At 67.8% G+C, this 23,216-nt stretch overlaps 3 protein-coding genes across 3 annotated transcripts in view; 1 reads left to right on the top strand and 2 right to left on the bottom strand.

Annotated features, from left to right (window-relative positions):
- Nucleotides 1-1,927: 1,927 nt before the first annotated feature.
- Nucleotides 1,928-3,976, bottom strand: EMIHUDRAFT_455594 (hypothetical protein; the record flags this gene model as incomplete). Its single annotated transcript, XM_005786844.1, has 6 exons — nucleotides 3,789-3,976; nucleotides 2,972-3,253; nucleotides 2,713-2,824; nucleotides 2,506-2,644; nucleotides 2,019-2,252; nucleotides 1,928-1,943 (listed from the first exon to the last, which is right to left on the bottom strand). Exons 1-6 carry the CDS (start codon nucleotides 3,849-3,851, stop codon nucleotides 1,928-1,930), a joined length of 846 nt encoding a protein of 281 aa, XP_005786901.1. The 5' UTR covers nucleotides 3,852-3,976.
- Nucleotides 3,977-8,241: 4,265 nt separating this feature from the next.
- EMIHUDRAFT_111305 (hypothetical protein) lies at nucleotides 8,242-14,389 on the bottom strand (the record flags this gene model as incomplete). The annotated part of the gene is made up of 6 exons (XM_005786845.1): nucleotides 8,242-10,206; nucleotides 10,277-10,772; nucleotides 10,882-11,877; nucleotides 13,475-13,734; nucleotides 14,044-14,085; nucleotides 14,321-14,389. 6 exons carry the CDS (start codon nucleotides 14,387-14,389, stop codon nucleotides 8,242-8,244), a joined length of 3,828 nt encoding a protein of 1,275 aa, XP_005786902.1.
- A 2,514-nt stretch (nucleotides 14,390-16,903) lies between these two features.
- Nucleotides 16,904-23,216, top strand: part of EMIHUDRAFT_228661 (hypothetical protein) — a gene marked incomplete at both ends in the record, with an annotated part of 7,433 nt that continues 1,120 nt past the window's right edge. Inside the window, 16 exons of the mRNA XM_005786846.1 lie at nucleotides 16,904-17,250; nucleotides 18,375-18,498; nucleotides 18,801-18,916; nucleotides 19,031-19,268; nucleotides 19,392-19,676; nucleotides 19,934-20,056; nucleotides 20,468-20,638; nucleotides 20,763-20,798; nucleotides 20,868-21,263; nucleotides 21,333-21,530; nucleotides 21,620-21,736; nucleotides 21,792-22,082; nucleotides 22,281-22,388; nucleotides 22,636-22,773; nucleotides 22,858-22,953; nucleotides 23,057-23,198. Of these exons, the coding sequence (XP_005786903.1) occupies nucleotides 16,904-17,250; nucleotides 18,375-18,498; nucleotides 18,801-18,916; nucleotides 19,031-19,268; nucleotides 19,392-19,676; nucleotides 19,934-20,056; nucleotides 20,468-20,638; nucleotides 20,763-20,798; nucleotides 20,868-21,263; nucleotides 21,333-21,530; nucleotides 21,620-21,736; nucleotides 21,792-22,082; nucleotides 22,281-22,388; nucleotides 22,636-22,773; nucleotides 22,858-22,953; nucleotides 23,057-23,198 (2,926 nt within the window). The remainder of the gene's footprint in view (nucleotides 17,251-18,374; nucleotides 18,499-18,800; nucleotides 18,917-19,030; nucleotides 19,269-19,391; nucleotides 19,677-19,933; nucleotides 20,057-20,467; nucleotides 20,639-20,762; nucleotides 20,799-20,867; nucleotides 21,264-21,332; nucleotides 21,531-21,619; nucleotides 21,737-21,791; nucleotides 22,083-22,280; nucleotides 22,389-22,635; nucleotides 22,774-22,857; nucleotides 22,954-23,056; nucleotides 23,199-23,216) is intronic.

Here is a 23,216-nt window from a genome sequence, read left to right on the forward strand (position 1 = left end):
GCGCACCGTACAAGTCTGTGAGCACACAACAAGTCATGATATCGTATCGCAGTCTGATCAGCCGCATAGCCGCAAGCTAAAACTCCGTGTAATGCGGTTTGGGTAGGTATGTAGATTGTACCTCGAGCTACAGTAGCGGCGTGACGGCAGAGAGAGTGTCCCAAATTAGGCGGCGTGGCCGATGCATCATTTCGTGTGACTCGAAATGCGTGGAAACCAGAGGTATGAATTCGCATCCATGAAAGTCCCGTGCTCGCTTCCTTGATTTCACGGACATGTGAAGGCATGGACGTAATCCATGATTTCACGGACTTACACAAAGTGTGATGCAGACTTGATGATGGTGGCCGCGTCATCGTCAGCGTAGACGCGGATCGTGTCTCCCGGCTGAGGGTGGTTCTCCATGCCGCACTGAAAGCAGACACGCCATGGTGTCACTGCGGTCTCTCGCATGTGCGTTGCAAGCTTGTTCCACGTCGGAGTGTCGAGCTGTCGACGGGCAGATGCGTCTCGTCGGCGTGCTCCGAGTGATTTGACGAGATCAGGTTGTTGACGAGTTGCAAGTGCTCGGGGGCTCGCGCTCGAGGGTTGTGCGCCGGATCCTTGACCTGACGCCTATGAGTTGTGCACACACTGAGTGTACCAGATGCGGGTGTGTGGGCATGACACGGGGGGCATGGCTGACCATCGCTCCCAGTACTGGTCGACGTCACTCGAGACGACGATGAGACGCGGTGAGCGGTTGTACAGGTCGAGCTCGCCGACTGTCTGCTCGGAGTTGTCGAGCAGCTGCTCGATCTCCGCGCCGGTCCACGAGGGGCCAGGCGTCGTATTTGTCGCATCAGACTGCTCCTCTGGCGGTGCCAGGTTGTGAGCTGATACGTTTCGCTCGTCGCCTTCGATGGTAATGATGCACGTCGAATTGATGTCATCTACGTCGTCGATCCGGGCTCGACGAGGGGCCGCCGTCGCGGTGGAAACGAACCATACTTTGTCACCTTTGTTCATCTGCACGACTTGCGGTGTGCTTGGCACGCCATCGTCCGTCGCCGCATCAGCTGCTGGCTCGTCGCGACTTATCGTCGAGTTGGCCGGCAGTGGCGGGCGAGGGCGATGCATGGAAAGAGTTGACTTGGAAACGGTCGTGCTGTAGTCGTCGATGCGGATCTGGGGGAGAAGTTTGGTTGCACAGTGTCACCGAGTCCGAGAATCTACAGTACGGCTCTACACATTGTACAGAACTCTGCGCGGTAGACTCAACTCTCACTCTGCGTCACGTAAGGGACCCCCAATCGGATGTTTAACCGATTGCCGATTATGAGAGGGCCGCGTCGGCGGTCGGGCAGAGGAGGGCCTCTCCCTCCTCCACCGAGCTCGCCTTCTCGCCGGCCGGCTGGAGGAGGTTGTTCCACAGCCCGCGCGCAAGTAGCTCCTGCACCGCAGCCGAGGACCCGACATGAGCCGAGAGGAGCCGAGAGGAGCCGAGATGGGCCGAGATGGGGGGATGGGCCAAGCAGGAGGAGAGCAGGAGGAGAGCAGGAGGAGAGGAGGAGGAGAGCAGGAGGAGAGGAGGAGGAGAGGAGGAGGGGGAGAGGAGGGGGAGAGGAGGAGGAGGAGGGGAGGGGGAGAGGAGGGGGAGGGGGAGCCGCTCCTGTCCCGCGGCGGAGGGGTGGAAGCAGTCGTCCGAGACTAAGTGCGTCGCGCTGAAGACGGTATGCTGCGCAAACGGCTGGACGATGAAGGTCGTGCCTGGCGAGGGGGGAGGAGGAGAGGCGGCTGGCATCGCGTCGGGGGTCCTCCCCCGCCCCGTGGGCCGCGCCGCGTGCCTTGGCCGCGTGTCGAGGCGTGCGCGTCGCCGTTGAACTCGGCCACCAGCTCCACCAGCTTTCCGTTGTACTCCCCGACCCGCTGCCTGGCGACGGCCAGGTCAGACGCCCAATTGCCTATGGGGAGATGTGGGGAGACATGGGGAGATATGGGGAGAGATGCTCAAGTCAGACGCCCAGTTGCCCATGCACGGGCAGACGAGCGCGAGGAGGACGTCGCAGTACAGGTTGCCGAAGAAGCCCCAGTCGACGCCCGCGAGCTGCGTGTAGTCGGCATGCAGCGGAACGTTGACCACAAGCCGCGGCACGGCCGCCAGCGTTTCGAAGGCGGGCCGCATCTTAGCGGCGTACTCGTCGGCACTGACATCGCCGCCATCCTTGCACACGTTGCAGAGGTCGTTGCCGCCGAGCAGCATGGTGACGAGCCTAGGGGTGTGAGCGCCGCATCTTGCAGCCGCGTGCTCGGCCTCGCGTGAGTACACGAGATATGGGGAGATGTGGGGAGATGTGGGGAGATCGGCCTCGCGTGAGAGCGACGGCGACGCTGGGGCAGCGGCTAGCGCGTGAGCGCCGTATGGCTGCGGCGGGCGGTCGGCGAGAGCCAGCCTCCGACACCACCGTGTGGCTTCGGTGCAGGAGTGCAGGGGTGCCCCGCGCATCTAGCGAGACGAGCTTCCACGTGGTTGCGTACGCGGCGCCGCCCAGCAGCGACTCCGCCTTCGCGACTAGCCCCACCGCCTGCGTCAGCGCCTCTTTCGCTCTCGCGCCCGACTGAGCCACGTTGAGGCCCCGCGCGCCTCCGCCGCCCGTCGACGCGCCTGTCCGCGGCCGGGCGGCGTGAAGAGGCGCCGCGCTCGCGGCCCTCGCTCTCCTCGCGCCCCCCGACCGCCCGTCGACGCGCCTAGGACGGCTCCGCTCGCGCAAGCCTCGCCGAGCAGGTTGGGGAGCGTGCGCGCCGCGCGAGAGCAGCCGCCGCAGTCGGAGCAGTCGGTGCCAGCCTGCGACACGGAGAGGGGGGGAGGGAGGGGTCCAAGAGCGGTCGAAGAGAGGGTCGCTACAATGCGACTAAAGTTTGCGGTGGCATCCTCAGTGCACGTCCGCAGCTAGCCGGAGGAGGGGGAGGAGGCGGAGGAGGCCCCCTGCACCTCGCACTTGCCCGTCGTCTGGGCGGGCTCGTTGCAGACGCCGTTGTTGGCGCAGCCCTCCTGCCACCACAACCAGCCGCAGGACGCGTCGCACGAGTCGTCACGCGCACTGCTCCCGACCGCCCACGCGAGCTCAAACCACTCCGCCATGCCCGCGCACCCTGCGCCGTCGCAATCCATGTTCACGGCCGTCGTCAGGCTGTCGCCGATGGCGCCGACGAGCCCGATGGAGCAGGGGTGGGGGTGGGCGAGCCGCGAGGCCGCGGCGGCGGAGGCGGTGACCTCGGCGCACCACCCGTCAGGCCCGACCGTGGTCGATTGCGGCGGCGGCGGCGGCGGAGGCGGCGGCGGGGACGGAGAGGGCGGTGGCGGCAATGGGGAAGGCGGTGGCGGCAGCGGGGTAGGTGGCGGGAGGGGCGGCGGTGGCAGTGGCTGCGGCGACAGAGCCGGCGGCTGTGGCGACGGGGATGGCGATGGCGGCGGGGACGGCGGAGGCAGAGGCGGAGGTGCAGGCGATGGAGACGGCGGCAGCGGGGACGGCGGCGGCAGCGGCGGAGGTGGTGGCGGAGGAGACGGCGGGGGCAGAGGCGGAGGTGGGGGCAGAAGCGTCGGAGACGGTGGGGGTGGCGACGGGGGTGGCGGCGGCAAGGGCGGAGGTGGCGGCGACGGGAAGGGCGGCGGTAGTGGGGACGGCGGAAGAGGAAGAGGGGACGGCGGGGGAGGGGAATTCGGGGGGGGTCGAGAGAACCAACTTCCCATCGGCGCACCTGTGGGCGTCATCACGTGGCGCGGTGAGTAGAGGAGAGCAGAGAAGCACGAGGCCCCAGGCCTCGGCCCAGGCGTGAGCGCAGATGTGGCAATGGAGGCTGGCCGTGTGCATGCGTGCACAGCAAGAGAGGCGGCCGAGCGTTCAGTGACGACCGCGCCGAGATTCTCTGGGACACATCACGGCGAGACGTCTCGTGTGGCAGTGACGTTGGATGTGAGGCGTAGGCAATCCGGGCGACTTTGGAGCAAACCGGGCCCGAAGATCGCCGAGAAGGAAGAATTCAACGAAAAGAACTCTCTCTCCCGCACACAGGTTCGACACAGGTACGCCACGGTACCAAAAGAGGCACAGTCGCGGGGGTGCCTACACGAAGGCGTCGAGGTGGGCGAAGGGGGGAGGGCGGCAATCGCCCTCACCCTTACGACGCCCACCCCGGCACTCCCTGTCAACCCACACCTCCTTCTCAAGCGCAATCGCCCTGCGCTCCGCCTCCGCGGCACGCTTGCCCGCCTTCTTCGCCGAAGGGAAGAATTTCACAACAAAAGGCTCTCGCACACGCACGATTCACACAGGGAAGAATTACACAAAACTCCCTCGCACAACACTGGGCACGGGACTGGCGCGCACTGGCACTAACAGTAACACAGGTACACCACGGGAGCCGCCTAAGCGACTCCTGCGAGGCCGAGGGTGGCGAGGCACTTAGCTCCGTGCACCCGCCCACCCCCGCCACAGGCAAGCTCATTCACGACCTGCTCTGCGATGGCCGAATTTAAAGACAAGGTAGGAGCTTTCGCAGGACGCAGCCCGGCACGAGGAACATGTCGCCGTAGATGATGACGAACTCAGTGACCGCCCACAGCCGCGCGTAAGCTCGAAGGAGGTCATGCTGAGAAGGATGCGGCACGGCCTTGCTCGGTGCCATGCGCTTTGAGCCAGCTAGTTCACGACTCGCCCGATCGAGAGGGGTGCAGCTGAAAAGAAAAAAAGGAAACCAGCGTGCAGGAGAAAAGACGAGCTTGCTGTGTGTTGTGTTGTGTGGGGTGTGCGGGGTGCGGGGTGTGTTTGCGGGCATATCTGCCCTTATTCGAAGGTGTCGAGGTGGGGAAGGGGGGGGGGGGGGGGCGTCACCCTACTTTCCAAGACCTCGTGAGGTGCAAGAGGCGCAAGCAAAGCATCTGGCGGGGGCCGTCAGCCTTCCCAAAGAGGCCAGGAAGGCGGCTGGGCGAGGCGACGAGGCGGCGTTGCTGGCTTGGCTTGAAAGCGGTGGGCGGGTCAATGCGACTTGCGGGGTAGACGATGTGAGCGGCGTCACCGCGCTGATACTCGCCGCTGGCAACGGCCACGAGCGGGTGGTCGAGCTGCTGCTTCGGCGCGGCGCGGCGATAAACCTGCAGGACAGCATCGGCGGCACCGCGCTGATGCTCGCCGCCCACAATGGCCACGAGCGGGTGGTCGAGTTGCTGATTCGGCACGGCGCGGATGCCAACCTGCAGAGCAGCGACGGCCGCACCGCGCTGATGTGCGCCGCCAGCGGCCACGAGCGGGTGGTCAAGCTGTTGCTTCAGCACGGTGCGGATGCCAACCTTCATAACAGTAGCGGCGTCACCGCGCTGATGTTTGCCGCCACCAACGGCCACGAGCGGGTGGTCGAGCTGCTGCTTCGGCGTGGCGCGGCGATAAACCTGCAGGACAGCAATGGCATCACCGCACTGATGCACGCCGCTGGCCAAGACCACGAGCGGGTGGTTGAGCTGCTGCTTCAGCACGACGCGGAGGTCGACATGCAGAGCAGCACCGGCGTCACCGTGCTGATGTTTGCCGCCACCAACGGCCACGAGCGGGTGGTCGAGCTGCTGCTGCAGCACGGCGCGGAGGTCAACTTGCAGACCAGCAACGACCAAACCGCGCTGATGGGCGCCGCCAGCCGAGGCCACCCCGCCATCGTGCTCCGCCTGCTGCAGGCGGGCGCGGATGCAAAGCTGCGCACTGTGGACGGCAAGTCCGCGCTGCAGCTGGCCAAGGAGAGAGGCCTCAGCGCGTGCGTCAAGGCCTTCCGGCAGCACATCGCGGAGGTGACTGCGAGCCAACGTGAGGCGGCGGCGGGCGGCGCTACCTCGGGCGAGGGGGCGGCCGGAGCGAGTCCCGCGGCCTCTTCCGGCTCACTGGACAGGCTTCCCGAAGTGGCCTGGCAAGCGGCTGAGCGAGGCGACGAGGCGGCGCTGCTGGCGTGGCTTGACAGCGGCGGACGGGTCAACGCGACTTGCTTGGCGAGCGATGCGAGCTGCATCACAGCGCTGATGCTCGCCGCCCACAATGGTCAGGAGCGAGTGGTCGAGCTGCTGATTCAGCACGGCGCTGAGGTCAACTTGCAGAACAGCAATGGCAGCACCGCGCTGATGGGCGCCGCCAGCCGAGGCCACGAGCGGGTGGTCGAGCTGCTGCTGCAGCGCGGCGCGGACGCCAACCTGCAGAATAGCAACGGCGGCACCGCGCTGGTGTACACCGCCAATAACGGCCATGAGCGGGTGGTCGAGCTGCTGCTGCGGCGCGGCGCGGATCCAAACCTGCAGGACAGCGATGGCGACACCGCGCTGATGCTCGCCGCTGGCCATGGCCACGAGCGGGTGGTCGAGCTGCTGCTGCAGCGCGGCGCGGAGATCAACCTGCAGGACGGCAAAGGCTACACCGCTCTCATAATCACCGCCCGCTACGGGCACGTGCGAGTGGTCGAGCTGCTACTGTGGCGAGGCGCAGATGCCAACCTGCAGAACAGCTACGGCGAAACCGCGCTGATGACCGCCGCCGCCCAAGGCCACTCCGCCGTCGTGCGGCGCTTGCTGCGGGCAGGCGCGGATACGACGGCGCGCACTACGAGCGGCAGGACGGCGCTGCAGGTCGCCAAGGAGAAGGGTCACGCCGAGTGCGTGCGCGCCCTCGAGGAGCATGCGGCGGCAGAGGTGGAGGCGGTGGAGGCGGCGAAGGAGGCGGCGCGGGCTGCAGAGGCGGCGGCGAGGGCGGCGGAGAGGGCGGCTGAGGAGAAGGAGGCGGCTCGGAACGCCAAGGAGCTCCTAGCGGAGGTTGAGGCTGAGAAGCGCGCCAAGGGCAAGAAGGGCAAGAAGAAGAAAAAGGCGCGGCCCGGGCCGTCGCAGGAGGCCGAGGCGGTGGCGGAAGAGGCCGAGGCGCCGGTTGAGAATACCGGGGCAGCCATGGCCGAGGCCGCGAAGGCCGCGAAGGCCGCCGACGAGGAGAGGTTGCTCGAGCTTCTCGCAAAGTGTCACGAGGAGAGGATCCGGCTCGGCATCACGGCGGAGAGCCAGGCGGCGGCGTCGGCTCAGGTGGCCCAGGCGGCGCGCTTGGAAGCTGAGGCGGACGAGGCGGAGGAGGAGGCAGAGGCAGACGATGAGGAGGCGGCGGCGGCCGTGACAGCGCTGGCGGATGTCGAGGCGGCGAGAGCGGAGGCCAGGGCGGCGTTGGAGAGGATTGAGATGGAACTCGAGGAGGCAGCGGCCACTGCAGAGGCGAGGCTTGCCGCTGCGGCCGCTTCGAGGGCCAGGGCTGCCGCTGCCAGGATGGCGGCCGATGCAGCCCAGCACTCATAGAGGGCAGCCGCTCGCATGGAGACTGGCGGTATCCGCTTGGCCGACTCTCGGCCATCGCACAGCACATGGCTCATGGGCACGGGACTGGCGCGCACTGTGGCACTAAGTGCCTCTCAAAAAAACTGTTCAGTTTTCAAAGGCAAAACACAACGCTCTGCGGTTGGTGCACCCCTCACACTGACACATTCCCCTCATTCCCTACCCTTGGCTGAGCACATCTACCTGCGAGCTAGCATCTCCGCATTTTCTCTTCCAGTCATCCGCCCGCGCCGCGCGCCATCACTGGGCGTCTAGTGCAGCCACTGACAGAGCTATTCCGAAGGAGTGGTCGACGCCTCGCCTAGAGTTCGGGTGGACTTGCGCACTGCTTAGCCCTGAGGGGGGAGTGTGTGTGAGGTGGTGTAATGTTAAGTGCCTCTCGTTTAGAAGGAATGTTACAACAAAACTCTCTCACACGACACTCGACACTAGGCACGGCCACGGGACTTGGCGCGCACTAGCACACTAACACAGGTACACCCCCATGGAACAATAACGCACTCTCTCGCACAAATACTTGGCACGTGGGGCTCTGGCGCGCGTGTTAGTGTCAGTCAGCAGTGCGCGAGAAGAAATCCCTGTGTGGTGGCAGCGTGCCGTTCTCCCAACCCTCCTACTTGACGGAGGTTGACGGCTCTAGCCTCTACCTACATCTCGTGTATATGCCGTACCGTGCGCAAGGCGCATGCGCGTATCAACTATCGACTATCGTGTACTCCAGAACTGTATGCACCACCATTCACGGATGAGAGGCAGAGCTTAGAATACGCTGAACATGATGTGCATCTAATTGAACAGACCGGTCCGTGAGCAGTCTTCGCCGTCAGGCGCCGTTCTCTTACACGTGGCTGGCGAACCGACTACTCGCGGTCGAGGTCGAGGTCGTCGAGGCCGAGGTCGTCGAGGTCGCTCGCGCCCTCCTCGGCGTCGGAGATACTGCTCGCATCCGAGGCCCTCGACGCGTCGAGGTCGTCGAGGTCGTCGAGGTCGAGGTTGAGGTCGTCGAGGTCGAGGTCGCGCCCGGTAAACTTGTGCGTCTGGTCGACCTGAATAGTCCACGTCTTCTTCCCCTTCTCGCCACGCTCGTCCAGCTCTTTGCGCAGCCGCTCCGCGCGGCGGCGATAGGCATCCCTCAGCAAGGCGGCCTCGGCCTTCATGATCCCATTGTCGTTGAGCTGTAGCGACGTGAGCGTCGAGTTCGATTTGAGCGCGTCGCCCAGCGCGGCGCAGCCGGCGCCGAGCGCGCAGTAGTTCAGCTCGAGCTCTCGCAGCGACGCATTTTTCGCGATACCGGCGGCAAGGTCAGCGCACGCGTCGGGGCCCAGCTTGTTCTCCGACAGGTCGAGCTGCGTCAGCGAGGTGCTCTCGCCGATCGCGCGCAGCGCGGGAGCCACGCCCGCGCTCAACTTGTTGTCGCTCATCTTGAGGACCTGGAGCGTGGTGTTGCCCCTGAGCGCCTCGAGGACGGCCGCGCCGCCCTCGTCGCCCAGCGCGCAGTCGCTGAGCTCAAGCTCCGTCAGCGACGTGCTGGCGGCGAGGCCCTTGCCCAGCGCCACGCCGCCCTCCTCGATCAGGTTAGACTGGATGTCAATCCTCTTGAGCGTCACGCTGCTGGCCAGCGCCTCGCCGAGCGCGTTGGCAGCAGCCGCGTCCAGCTCGTTGCTGGAGAGGTTGAGCTCAGTGAGGCCGCAGTCGCCGACGGCGGCGCAGATGGGCAGCGCGCCCGACCCCAGCTCGCAGGAGTCGAGCTGCAAGCTGGTGAGCGCCGGGTGGCCTTTCAGGCGCTGCGCCAGGCCCGCGCCAATGTGGGGCCCGCACTCGGCGCAGGAGAGGTTGAGCGTGGCCAGCGACTTGCAGTCCAGCAGCGGCGGAAGCAGGCCGCTGGCCTCGCCATTCTTCCACTCCTGCGAGGAGAGGTCGACGCTAGTGAGGCTCTTGCTGCGCCCCACTGCCGAGGCGATGGCCTTGGCGACGGCTGGGATCTCGGCAGGGCGCATCAACTCGAGGTTGCAGTTGGCCTCGAGCACCAAGAGCGAGGGCGCGTCCTCGACCATCCTCGCGAGGGCGATCCAGCCCGCCTCTTGCATCGCCGAGTCGTTGAGCTTGAGCGTCTTGAGCCGCTTGTTCCCGGCGAGCGCGGCGCACAGCGCCGTGGTGCCGTCGGCCAGGATGTAGTTTGCCGACACGTCGAGGCTGGTGAGGCTCGAGTTCTTGGCGAGCAGCTTACAGAAGGTGCCGAAGTGCGTGCCGTTGTACGCCTCCCGCTCATCTGCGGCCTCGATGCCGCACAGCTTGTTGTTCGACACGTCGAGCTCCGTGATCGAGGTGGCGCCCGCGATGCCGTGGCCGAGGTACACCGCGCCTTCCGGCCCCATCTCCTCGCCGCTCGCCTTCAGGCTGTGCAGCGCCTGCGAGCAGCACATGAGCACGGAAAGCGCACCTGCGCCGCCCGCCTTGAGGTTGCTCTTCATCGACCTCACGTTGAGGTCCGAGGCCGACAGCAGCGCCGGCAGGTTGGGCGCCGCCATCTGCAAGCGCTCCCATCCGTTAGGCAAATCGCTAACCGCGTTCTTCGCCTGCACCGCATCCTTCATTCGCATCAGCATGTTGGCTTCGTTGTTGTAGTGCTCGGGCGGATGCGACGTCGACTCGGCCAGCATGTCTCGCAGCACGCTCTTCGCATAGCCGGGCAGATCGAAGGCCGCCTCCGCCCCGTCGGTGAGCTCCCTGAGCTCGGACCACGCCGTCTGCGTCATCTCGTGGGCCAGTTCGAGCTGCATCGACTCGCACATGTCCATGCACAGCTTGCGCCGCCGTGAGACGACCTATCAACAACATTTCGACCGCATCGCTCGTATCCGATCGCTCTGACCTCTCTGCCCTCTCGGAGACGACCTGCTCGATGGTCAGCGCGGTGAGGTTGACCGAGAGGCGCGTCTCGACAACGATGACGCCGCTCTCCACCCTCGTGCCGAGCACCTCGAGTCCCGTCATAGGGGCGAAAAGGATTTCGGACTCGTGAGGGTATTGGCTCAGCCACGAGAGCGAGGCGCCGCGATCCACCATCCCCATCTGAATCTCGAAGCAGAGACCCGCCCCGCCGCTCCCCCCGTAGTGGAGCGCCACCTCCTTGTCGAGCGTGGTCGACATGAACGCGAACTCGACGCCGCCCGCGACGTTCCACTCGTTCTTGGCCCAAAACTCGCTCGGCAGCACGCCGCCGCTCACGCCGCGGTAGACCTTTTGCGCGGTCATGATCTTGGAGAGCTTGACGCACGCTGAGTTGATGATGTGCAGCGTCGTCGTGTAGTTGTTGCCCAAGCACAGCTGCTCCAGCTTCTGCACAAAAAAGGGAGCCTTCCCGCCCAGGCCGCGCAGGATCGCGTTGTATCTGCGCGCGGGGTCGGAGGAGGAGGGGGGGTGGGGAGGGGGCTGTGGGCTGGCTGAGTGGGGGGGCTGGGAGCTGGCTGGGAGGTGGAGCCGGCGCAGCGGTGGCTCACTTGATGAACATTGGCCCGGTGTACAGCCGCGCTCCCCAGAACTCCTCATCGCAGAGCGAGGTGCAGTCCTGCGTCGCAAGCTGCTCGTTGACCCGCTGCAAGTCGATCGCGAAGTCAGAGAGCGGGCGGGGCTTGCGGCAAAGGCTGCGCGTGTCCTCCCTCTCGCGCAGCTTGGTGTCCTCGGGCCACGGGTGCTTGCTGCCCGGCCCAAAGTCGGTGTGCTCCGGGTCGACCACGAAGTGATACTCCGTCTTCGCCGTCGTCGTTGTCCCATAGTTGCCCGCGTTGAAGGGGAGCCCGGAATCGGCCGAGTCACAGTGCTCCCGCTTCATCGCCTCCCGCAGCTTGGGGTTGGGCGTCCCGATCAGGCCCTCCAGCCCGCCGAAGAAGGTGTCCAGCCCTCCGTACGACATGGTGAAAGACTCGCCCTCCTGCACGAACTTTGCGTGTAGCTCTGCTCCGGTGGCGCCGCCCGAGGCGATGAGGGTCGACGCGCCGTCCCAAACAGCGTCGGCGATGCGGTCGAGCAGGTGAGGACCAGCCTGGCGGAGGAGCGCGGCCACCGACTCGCGTGAGCCGAGCTTACCTAGCGCGCGCACGAAGGGTAGCGCCAGCGATGCGTCGGCCGAATCGAGCGCCAGTGATGCGTCGGCCGAGATTGGCGAGAGGAGCGCGGCGGCGATGGCGTCGTTCAGCCCGAGTGAGTTTAGCCATTGCCCCATCTGCCACTCCTGGCTCGGGTCGCCCTGTGCCGATGGGGCGGCGAGCCTGGCTTCCGCCACGATCCGAAGTATGTCGGCCGACTGCTCCGCCCGCTGGACATCATGGACCAGCTGCATCGGCCCTCGGGCTTGCTTGCTTGCCGCAGAGCCCATCTCCGCGTCGGCCGCATCGTCCTGCCGCTTCGCTATCGCGTCGTCAAGCTCCGGATTATCTGGCTTCAGCTGCTGTTGCTGCAGCGAGACGGACTTGCTTGAGAGAGAGCCCGGCTTACTTCTGCGGAGCAAGCCCATCCCTCACGGCTCTCGTTCGAGCGCTCTTGAAGTTGAGAAGCTGTCGGGTCTGAGTGTCGGGCGATTGCCGAGCAGCCGCATGAATGACACTGTCACGTCCCGAAAAGAAGAAAAAGCTTGCCCGAATTCCGGCGTTTTTCACATTTCTCGTCCTATTACACTATTAGTACCGTGTGCTCTCGAGAGCCGCATCATGGCTTAAGTCTGCGGACTAAAAAAGAAAGAAAACAGACTCCAAGTGCCCCAACTCTAGCAGGGATGGGAGGACGGCACGCCGCCACCACACAGGGTTAAGGAGAGGGGTGTGATGCGCTAGCCGTCGCCCACCCTTGGGCGTCCGCCTCTTCCTATCTCTCTTCGCAGGTCCCTCGACCTGTAAAGAATTTAGACAATGCAGACAGGCTCGACACCTGTAAAGAATTTTCCAATGCAGGGACTTCAAAAAGGGAGAGGTGTGTCCAATGTATGTGGCTCTTACGTACATTCCCGGAGGAGGACTGCTGACAGGGTTTGCGATGAGGAGTGACCCGAAGGGTTGCTCGGGGTTAGTGCACCACTAACCGCCTCTGCAAGAGCACTGCGCCTCAGCGCTCAGCGGGCTCATACTAGCACCCACCTATTGGTTCTTGTAGGGTTTGACCAGAGAAACTTTTTCTTCCGATGTCCACCCCGCCGCGCCGCTCGCGCCGCTCGCGCCGCTCGCGCCGCCTCGCCAGACGCCACCGCCGCCGCCGCCGCCGCGCCCTCGCCAGACACGCCGCCGCCCGCCCGCCTCCTCGACCTCCCCACCGATACAATTCCACACAACACGGTTGAATTCTCTTATTCTATGTCGCTGTCGTGGGATCGCTTGTCATGTGAGAGAGTGCGTTGTCTTCTTGAAATAAAGAAAACAGACAACCCAAGGGAGGGATGGGGAGGACCGGACACGGCACCACGTCGCCACGATCACGAGGGAGCAGTGTCTGCCAGACCCAGCTCGCTCACACGTCACAGCTGGAGAGGGGCCAGCTCAGTGCATGTGCGTGAGCCGTGACTGCGCCGGTGTGCTGTGAAGTGTGATGAAGCTCCTCGCCTCTCTCGCGCCTGAGAAGGCGTCGGTGAACTGTGTTTCTTTGTTGTTTTTGCTACTTCGTACTTGCAATCACGAGTGTAGGTTCCCCGCGGCCCGCGCCGGATGTATAGAGCTCTACAGCTCTACAGCTCTACACACTACAGCGCTCTACAGCCCTGCAGCTCTACAGCGCTCTACACTCTACATCCTCTACACCCTCCCTCAGGGTGGGTCATGGCGCGGTCATACACTGCTCACCGTAACACTGCCCCCGTCGATCGAGGAGGACTTGCGGTGCTCGCGCAGCTGCTCCCGGTTATGTGGGAGAGAGAGATGCCAGGTGCGTCGCAGCTCGCCGAGGCTGCGACGGGTGCGTCTGTCGATCAACAGCGCGAGCCTGGGCGAGAATGGTGCGCGCGAGTGTCGAGACTCGCGCAAGAGGGTGTGTGTGCGCGGGGGTAGTGGTGGTGGGGTTTGGCCGATTGTTTGGGAGACGCCGAGGGGGGTGCGGTGGGACGCCGCGCACCGTCCTGCCTGCGCCGCGTGTCGCCTCCACCGAGACCGCAACGTGAACACCTTCCATGCGTCCATGCACGAGCGCAGCCGCACCGCCGCGCCGGCGCGCAACCGGACGCAATGGCCGACTCCAGACGCGCCAGCGGCGGCCGCATCAGCGGAGGCCCCGACACCGCCGCCAGCCGCCGCGAGCCCGCCGTCGACAGCGCGTCGCAGCTGCTCATTCTCGTGGAGCAGCTCCGACAGCGCATCCCACTCCGCCACGCGAGCCTGACGCGAGGGCACGGACGCGTGTCAAGGGGGCAGCTGGTCAGCTGGTCGAGGTGGCCGCTGGTCAAGGGGGCCGCTGGTCAAGGGGGCCCTCCTCCCGATGCCTCCCTCCCGATTCCGACAGGGAGCGAGCGAGCCTGCAGGAAGGCTCGGCCTGCCATACCTCCAGAGTGGTCGAATCCAGTGTGGGTTTAGTCCCGTGGGTGGTGCGGTGGCCTGCGAGAAGGCTCGGCCGTCCACGAAGCCGTCGCCGCCGCGCCCCTCCCTCCCGTCTCGGACCGCTGTCTCGAGTTGCGGCTGCGTCAGTACCTCGACGCTCCCGTCCAGGTACCGCACATGGAAGCGGAGCGCCTGCAGGAAGGCTCCAGGAAGTGTCTAAGAGCTGTCTAGGAGGTGTCGAGGTACCGCACACGGAAGCAGGACGCCTCTGCCGCACCAGCGGCGACGCCGCCACCCTCGCCGCCGACACCCAGCCCGCCGCCGCCGAGCCCGCCGCCGCCCTCGCCTCCGCCGCCGCCGCCGCTGCCTCCAAGAGGCAGCGACAACGTCACCCGGTCCACGACCCTCCCTCGCGACGCGCTTGCACTCTCTCCTTGAGCCCCGTCCGCCGGGCCGGCACAGAGAGGCCCGCCGCCCGCTCGAGGGCTGCGCGCATCGCGGCTGCTGCTGCGGCACACCTTTGTGGCGTCGGTCGGGCTGGCGGCTTCCGTCGGGCTGGGCGGCCCACCGCTCGATACGGACGGCCCCTCTTCTAGCCGCAAGGTGGCGGCGCGGCGCGACCGCTCGGCCTGCCTCTGCTCCCGGTGCGACTGCTCGAGCTGCCACTGGCGCTGCTGCAGGAGGGCGAGCCCCCGCCTACCATACCTCCATAGTCTCGAATCCGGTGTGGGTTTAGTCCTGTGGGTGGTGCGGTAGCAGGGTGGCGAGCCCCCGCCTGAGGAGGCTGGAGGAGGCTAGGGTGGGTGGGTGGAAAGGGGCGGGGCCCGCCGCGAGCGGGCAACACCGCGGGCAGCCAGTGAGGCGGCGGCGGCGGCTTGGGGCTGGAGAGGAGTGCGCGCCGCTGCTGCTGCCGCCGCTGCCGTCGCTGAGCTTCGAGGTGCTCGACCCGCCTATCGAACCGTAGGGCGTGAGCACGAGAGCACGCCGTTCCTGCCTTCTGTGCGCGGGCGCCTCTGCGCTCGCAGCACCGCGGCGGTCGCCTCAAGCTGCCGCCGCCAGAGCTCGTGTCGCTGGCTGTCGACACTCGCACTCAAAGATTGCGCCGCCGCCGCCGGCGGCGGCGGCGGCGGCTGTGTGACCGGTTTAGGCGGTGCTGCCGCCCGACTGGCGGCGGCGGCGGCGCGCTCGGCAGCCGCCGCATCACGCCGCACCGCCTCGCGCCGCACGGCAGAGCAGTGGTGCTCTCGGGCAGCAGAGTCTGACGACGCCGTCGAGAGTCCACGCCGCTCGAAGCACCTCGCCTCCGTCGAGGCAGCCCGAGTCCCTCGAAGCTCCCGATAGCGCTCCAACGCCATTCGGCCCCTCCCCCTCTCCCGCGACGCCCCCCCTTCCTCGTCCACGCCGCCCCCCCCCGCTGCCTCCCCCCTTCCCGTCCCGCGCCCCGAGCCCGGGCGCCTCCTCTCCACACCCCGCGCACAGCACCCCCCCATTCGCGGAGAGCACCCACCCCGTCCTCTTCATGCAGCCCCGGGCTGTCCGTCCCGTCCGTAGGCGTGCCGGAGGTAGAATATTGCGACCATGCTATCACGCCTTGCGACAGCCTGTCGGCGCTGCTGACCGTGCCATGAGGCACAATTGATCACCTGCATAGCTCGCGGCTAGTATCCAGCATTCAGTAGGTAGGTAGGTAGTAAGGTGAAGAACAGCCAGGCTCGGACTGGACACCAACGCGGTATGGGTGGACGCTGGACAGATGATGACGACACGCACGAGCGACACACAGACACAAACAAGCTCACAAGACACATTCAGTGACGACCTGATCGTACGGCCAGTAGGAAGGTGTCCTTCCAGCGCGTGCACGCTTCTGACGCAATGCGCGTCACAAACTGCCTCGGATTGGCTGCTGGCACTCTCGCTCGAGGCTGTGCCTACACAGCCTCGCGCGCATGGGCAGTCAAGAGGGACCATGCACCTTCTCACGACAGCGCCGGTGCCTCTCTCTTGGACCGGCAAACGTGGGGGTCTCGTGTCACCAATGTGGGACCAGTGCGGCATCGCGCCATCGACAGCTCTGAACTGCGCCTCACCACTGACCGGGAAGGCCGCCAAGTGGGCCAGCACCGGTCACACATTGTGGCAGCAGTCAGCAGTGCATGGCTGATAGCTAGAGCAGCAGCGTCAGGGTCGCAGGGTCGGATCGTGTCAAGCCTCTCGCCCGGCCGGCCGCGTGCAGACGTCGGCCTGTCTGCTGTCTGGAGTGATCTGTCGGCGGTCAGTACGACCGATCAGGTTGGAGTTTTCTGGTTAGATGGTCTATCTGTATGTACTCCTTGAGATATCTCCAAATCTGCCCTCTGATTAATCGTGCTTAATCGGGAAGTCGGTGCTAACGGAGACTAGCGGAGCCGGGGCCCGCCGTTTCCGCACTGCGGCGCGGCGCACGGTGCCTCCGGGGGCCCCCGCCTCCCCCCAGAGCCCCAGCCAGTTCTTGGTGGTCCAAGTCACCTCATCGAGGTACTGGGCCCGAGTCAGCTTGTTCTGTAGTACGTTTCGCCGCCTTCCAGAGGATCTCGCCGACCCCCTTCCCGAACCCACCGAACCGATTCGAACAGCAGCAGCTGCACGTCTCCCTGGCGTAGCGAACCGGTAATCGCCGCCGTAAGTAGACGGTACGTGGCGGTCGCCGCCCACCGCCCTGCCCCCCCTGGAATCGTGGTATGCCAGCGAGCGACCCGTCCCTTGCCCTCTCTCGCCCTTGCTCTTCCTCTCCCCCTCCATGCCCCCCCCCCCCCCTTCGCAGTAGGGCCCATGCCCCTCAACAATGTTCAGGATGAAAAAAGAACATAAAAAAATAAAGTTTTTAAAACAACAACCGCGCGACAGAATTCTTTTATTCCTCAGCGTAAAATTCTTTTATTCCACCACAGCCCGGCGCCAAACGGCCCGGCCGCTCGCCGGAGCCGGAGCGCCTGTCCTCCGCGCGCCTCGTCGCCCCCGGGCGGCTCCCATGATCCAGGCCGGCCAGCGGTACAAGCTCTCGGGCCTGGCCGCGGCGCACCTCAACGGCAAAACGTGCAAGATTCGGCGGTACGACGAGGAGAAGAAGCGGTGGATTGTGGACCTGGATGCGGATCTCGAGAAGAACAACGATGCGCCAAAGGCGCTCCGCGCGGAGAACCTCAAGCCCATCACCGAGCCTCCGCTCGGAGGCCCCTCCACCCCTCCGCCAGCCGCAGCGCAGCCATCCGTTGCTCCGTCGGCGGTGGCGGGAGGAGGGGGAGGCGCGGCGACGACGCCGACGCAGACGGGCGCGGGGCTCTCAGCGAACGAGCCCACCGAGATCACGGGCGAAGAGTTCCGGCGTAGCGTCGCGGCGAAGGCCAGCATGGCGCCTCCGCTGACGCCGCCGTCGGCGGTTGTGGGCGCGGGCGGCGCGGCGGCGCGAGGCGGCGCGCCAGCCGCCAAGCGACGGGTGGTGCCGACAGTGGTGCCGACGGCCTCGGCCGCGGCCGCGGCATCGGTCCCAGCACCGCCGCCCGCCGCCTCTGCCGGTGGCGATGCTGCTCGCGTGGCGGGCTGCTCCAGGGTCGCTGCTGCTGCGAGGAGCCCCGCCTCCGTCTCCAACATGGACTTGGACGAGGAGGAGGAGGGGGAGGAGGAGGAGGAGGAGGAGGAGGGGGAGGAGGAGGAGGCTGCGAGCGAGGACGGGGATGCGGCCGACGGCGCGCCTCCTCGGCGCGCCGCCGACGAAGCAGGGCGCGAGGTGCCGCTATGGGGAGATGTGGGGAGACGTGGGGAGATGTCGGGAGGGCGCGAGGTGCCTCGCTAGCCGCATCTCAGCTGCACTGCCAATCCCGCCGCCGCCTCCTCCTCCTCCGCCTCCGCCGCCGCCACCGCCGCCGCCACCGCCGCCGCCGCCGCCGCCTCCACCGCCGACCCCACCCAGCCCGCCACCACCCTCCTCCCCGCCTCCCTCCCCGCCGCCACCCTTTCCGTCCGCACACCACCGCCCCCGCCACCCCTCCTCCCCGTCCGCCCCTCCTCCCACTCCGCAGGCGCTGGTCCGGCGGCTTCTCGACGCGCAGAACCGGGAGCGCGAGCTCGCGGCCCTTCTCGAGGACGGCGCCGTCGGACGCGCCCTCGGCGACGATGACGGCACCGGACGCCTAGAGCCGGACGCCTAGAGCCGGACGCCTGGAGCCGGACGCCTGGAGCCGGACGCCTGGAGCCGGACGCCTGGAACCGGGACGCCTAGACGCATGTCTTCCAACCCGCGCCCGAGAGGGCACGGACTCCGCTGCATCTCCCCACACCTCCGCTGCATCTCCCCATCTCCGCCACATCTCCGCTGCATCTCCCCGCATCTCCCCACATTTCCGCTGCATCTCCCCGCATCTCCCCGCATTTCCGCTGCATATCCCCGCATCTCCCGCATCTCCCGCATCTCCCAGCATAGGCTCCGGAGTCTCGGCCGAGAGGCTCAAGGCGGAGGAGCGGCTCCTCGCCGCCGCTGCAGACGAGGCCGCCGAGAAGGCGCGCGGCTCTACCGCCGAGCAGATGCTGCGCGACATGGAGGCGATGGCGTCCGGCGGGGGGGCGGCTGTCCCTCCGGCGGATAGCGGGCGGGGGGGCGGCGCGGCGTCGTCTGCGGCGGACGACGAGGAGTACTCGCCGGCGGTTGCGGCGGCGGCGGGCGAGGCGCTTGCTGCGGAGGTTGCCGGGTGGCGTGTGGAGTATGACGAGGCGCTCGAGCTGGTGGCCGAGCTGGAAGATGCGCTCGAGGCGAGAGGCGGCCGAGAGACAGCCGAGAGGCGGCCGAGAGACAGCCGAGGGACAGCCGAGGTGCGGCCGAGGGACAGCCGAGGGACAGCCCGTGTCCCCCCCCCCCCCCCCCTCCCGCCCAGGCGTCGGGCGTGTCGATCCTCGAGTTTGAGAGGGCGGCCGCCGCCGCAGACGCCGACGGCGGGTTCGGCGAGGGCGGCGCCTCGCAGGAGCCGCCCGCCGCAGACGCCACGCCGCGGTGCGAAAAGTGCCGCGCGCGACCGGCACTTTCCCTTGCGGCCGGCGGCGGAGGCGGCGGCGGCGGCGGCGGCGGCGGAGGCGGCGGCGGCGGCGGAGGAGGCGGCGCTGACAGGGCGCGGCCGCAGTCGCTTTGCTGGGTGTGCTCGGCGGACGCGGAGCTGGACGAGCGGCGTCCGCTCAAGTCGAAGCACGGGCAGAAGCAGGCGGCGGGCGCGTCTGGGTTCACCGGGTGGACCGCCGGCCTCCGCCGCACCGCCGACGCCAGGGCGCTCAAGCAGATGTACAAGGTGGAGCGGCCGCAGCAAATCGGCAGGCTGGCGCCGCTGCTGGAGGACGAGGAGACGCTCGAGGTAGACGAGCTTGCGTCGGAGGGGGAGGGGGAGGAGGAAGAGGAGGGGGGGCGGCCCGCCAAGCTGCCGCGCCTCTTCTCCCACGCGCGTGCGCGCGCGCGCGCTGCGAGGGCGGCCGATGAGGAGTCCCTTTCGGGCGACTCGTCGTCCGAGGGCGAGGGCGGGCTCGGCGGAGGCGGAGGGCTTTCCGAGGCGAAGCTGGCGCGCGCGTGGCGGGAGGAGCTCAGGCACGAGGCGGAGGGTGGCCGCCGGCTGGCGCCGCGCGTGCGGAAGGGCGGCCACGACGCCAGGGCGGGCTCGCTGCTGCAAAAGTGCTCGGTCTGCCGCCACCCGTTCTTCGAGTGCGCGCAGGTGTACGCGCACCCGCAGCTCGGCGTCCCCCTCTGCCACTACTGCCACGAGGCGGTGGTGGAGGAGGAGGGCGGCGGAGGCGGCGGCGGCGGCGGCGACAGCGCGATGCCGGAGGCGCCGCCAGCCGCAGCAGGCGAGGGCGAGGAGGGCGCGGCAGAGGAGGAGAACGAGGAGGAGGAGGAGGTGGGGGAGGTGTGCGTGTGGTGCGCCGGGCTCAACCACACCGGTGGCGGCGAGGGCGGCGAGCCGGACGTCTTCCTCAACAACATGCTGCGAGCCGCGTCTCTTCACACCTCCTGCTGTGAACAGGCGAGCCGGACGTCTTCCTCTGCGACGCGGCCGGCTGCGGGCGGGCGGTGTGTGAGCGGTGCATCCGCTCCAACTTGGGAGGCGAGGCGGCCGACGCAGTGCGCGAGGCGGAGCCGTGGCTGTGCTATGTTTGCGAGCCGGCGCCGCTCGCCCGTCTCGCCAAGCGATGCGCCGCGCTCGTCGCGCGGCGCAACAAGATCTCGCTCAAGCGCAGCCGCCGCGAGGCTCGCTGGCATGCGGCGGCCCCCGCCGGTCGCGGCGTGTCCGACCTCCCCTCCCGCGCCTTCACCTCCTCCCAAGACCTCGACGACGTCGACGACGCCGCCGCCGGGGGCGCCGCCCTGCCTGCGGGCGACGGCCGAACGGGCGGCGACAGCCGAACGGGCGGCGGCGGCGGCGGCGCGCGCGCAAAGTCCGCCGCGGAGCTGGCACACGAGGCGCAGGAGGCGACGGCGGCGGCGATCGCCGCCGCCGCGGCGGAGGAGGAGGAGGAAGACGCGCGGGCGCGCGTCATCACGCTGTGGGCGGCTCGTGGCGAGGCCGGCGCGGTGACGGTGCTGCCGCGGCTGGCGCGGCAGCTCAAGCCGCACCAGGAGGAGGGCGTCCACTTCTTGTGGGGGGCGTGCTTCGGCTCCAAGCGGGCTGACAATGCGAAGCGGCGCGAGCACGGGTGCGTCCTCGCGCACTCGATGGGGCTCGGCGAGACGTTTGTTTGCCTCCTCCCCGCCCCGCCCCCCCCCCCCCCCTCTTCACACCTCTCCGCTGTGAACAGGCAAGACGCTCACCGTGATCTCCTTCCTCCACACCGCCCTCACGCGCGCTCGCACGGTCGAGGGGCGCTTCTACGCGCAGATGGGGCGCAACGCGGCGGTGGCCTAGTGCCCGCCGACGGCGGTCCTTTAGTGAGCAGCGTCTCTTCACACGTCTAGCCGTGAACAGGTGGCCGACGGACCGCCGACGGCGCTGGTGCTCGTGCCCAAGAGCGTCGCCACGCAGTGGGAGAGCGAGTTCGGCAAGTGGCTGCTCGACCAGTGCGGCAACCAGGCCGCGAGCAACCCGAGGAACCTCCGCTGGCAAAAGTTCCCCGACGCGGGCGCGCTCAAGCGGTCTCACTCGGGAGACGGGCGCGGCGGCGGGCTCGAGCAGCAGCGGCTGCAGGCGCTGCGCCGCTGGCGGAGGGAGGGCGGCGTGATGGTGATGGTGCACGACACGTACCGCTCCGTCCTCTCTTCCGCAAAGAACGACGGCGCGGAGCGGCAGGCGCGGGCGGCCGCCCAGACGGCCGCTGCCGCCGGCAGCGCCTCCGAAGCGTATGGCGGCACGAACGGTGAGGCCGTGGCGGCCTTCAACGCGGCGGTGGCGGCGGCGCAGGCCGCGCGCGCCGCAGCGGACGCAGCGGGGCAGGAGAGGGAGCGAGAGCTGGCGGAGTACCGGCGGCTGCTGCAGGACCCCGGTCCGGACGTCCTCGTGATCGACGAGGCGCACGTGATCAAGAATGAGAAGAACCAGCTGCGCGCGGTCCTCGCCGGCGTGCGCACGATGCGGCGCGTGTTGCTGACGGGGACGCCGCTCCAAAACAACTTGCGCGAGTACTTCCACATGGTGGACTACGCGTCGCCAGGTTCCCTCCTCTCCTCTTCTCTTCTCTTCTCTTCTCTTCTCACATGGTGGACTACGCGTCGCCAGGCGAGCTCGGCGACCTCGACACCTTCAAGAGGCTGTACGAGAGCACCATCACCGACGGCCAGTTCCGGTACGGCGAGGACGACGACGAGTCGCGCTCGCAAAGGGCAAAGACGCGGCGCGAGGTGTGTCCGAGCCACTTCCGGCACACTTCCGGCACACCTGCCGGACACTCCCTAGGCAAAGAAGCGGCGCAAGGACATGTCCAAGCGTATCTGGGCCCTCACGCGCAAGCTCGACAAGCTGGTGCAGCGGCGGGGCGTCGAGGTGCTGCAGCGCGACCTGCCGCGCTCGCAGCAGTACGTGATGGTCCTGCGGCCGACGCCGACGCAGCGCGCGCTCTACAACGCCAAGGTCGAGTCGATGGCCGGGCGGCAGCAGCTCTTCGAGTTCATGACCGACATGCTCCGCATCTACAACCACCCCGCGGCCCTCCTCGACCCAAAGACGCTCGCCCCGAACGCCAAGCTCGTCGCGAAGGCCGCCGCCGCCGCCAGCATCGACGCCGCCGCCGCCGCCGCCGCCGCCGGGGCCGCCGCCGGGGGCGCGCCGTCCCCGCACTTCCCGCCGGCCGCGCCGGCCGGCGGCGCGGGGGTGGGGGTGACGTGGCTCGAGCGGGCGTGGCCCGCCTCGCGGCGCGGCAACCCTGCGGCTGCCTTTGGCCCGGAGGTGTCGTCGAAGGTCGCGGTGGCGCTGGCGCTGCTGCAGCAGGCGGCGCGCGCGGGCGAGCGCATCTTGCTCTTCTCGCAGTCGCTCGAGTCCCTCGACGCGCTGCAAGTGGCGCTCCGCTACGCGCCCTCGCCCCGCCGCGCGCGCGCGGCCAAGGCTTTCTCGCCGGGCGGCCCGCCGCCGCCGCCCTCGCCGGGCGACGGCGGCGAGGGCGGCGTGGGGTGGCAGCCGGGCCTCGACTACCTGCGCCTCGACGGCAAGACGTCGGGGGACGAGCGCGACGGGATGGTCAGGCTGTGAACGGCGTCTCTTCACACCTCACGCTGTGAGCAGGTCGGGGGACGAGCGCGACCAGATGGTCAAGCAGTTCAACGCGCGCGACTCTGCGATCCGGCTCTTCCTCATCTCGACCAAGGCGGGCGGCCTCGGCCTCAACCTCGCCTCTGCCTCGCGCGTGATCCTCTTCGACGCCTCTTGGAACCCGTCGTCGGACGTGCAGGCCGTCTTCCGCGACACTTCCTAGGCACTCCCTAGACACTTCCTAGACGCCTCTTGGAACCCGTCGTCGGACGTGCAGGCCGTCTTCCGCGCCTACCGCTACGGCCAGCGGCGGACGGTCTACGTGTACCGCCTCATCGCGCAGGGCTTCGAGGAGTGCCTGTACCGGCAGCAGGTGGTCGAGCTGCAGCTCGCAGGACAGACACGCCGACGGCACGTCGCTGACACGTCCCTCACGCGTGTGTCCCCCTCCCCCCCTCCCCCCCCACGTCCCGTAGGTGGTCAAGCTGCAGCTCGCCGGCCACATCATCGACGACACGCACGCGGAGGCGATGTACACCGAGGAGGAGCTCAAGGCGTACTACGCGCCGCTCCCCGCCGTCGACGCGGTTGCCGGCGCGTCCGACGCCTCGCGCCCCGGTGCCTCCCCCCCCCCCC

Source organism: Emiliania huxleyi (genome assembly GCF_000372725.1).
Source record: "Emiliania huxleyi CCMP1516 chromosome Unknown EMIHUscaffold_149, whole genome shotgun sequence".
NCBI lineage: Eukaryota > Haptophyta > Isochrysidales > Noelaerhabdaceae > Emiliania > Emiliania huxleyi.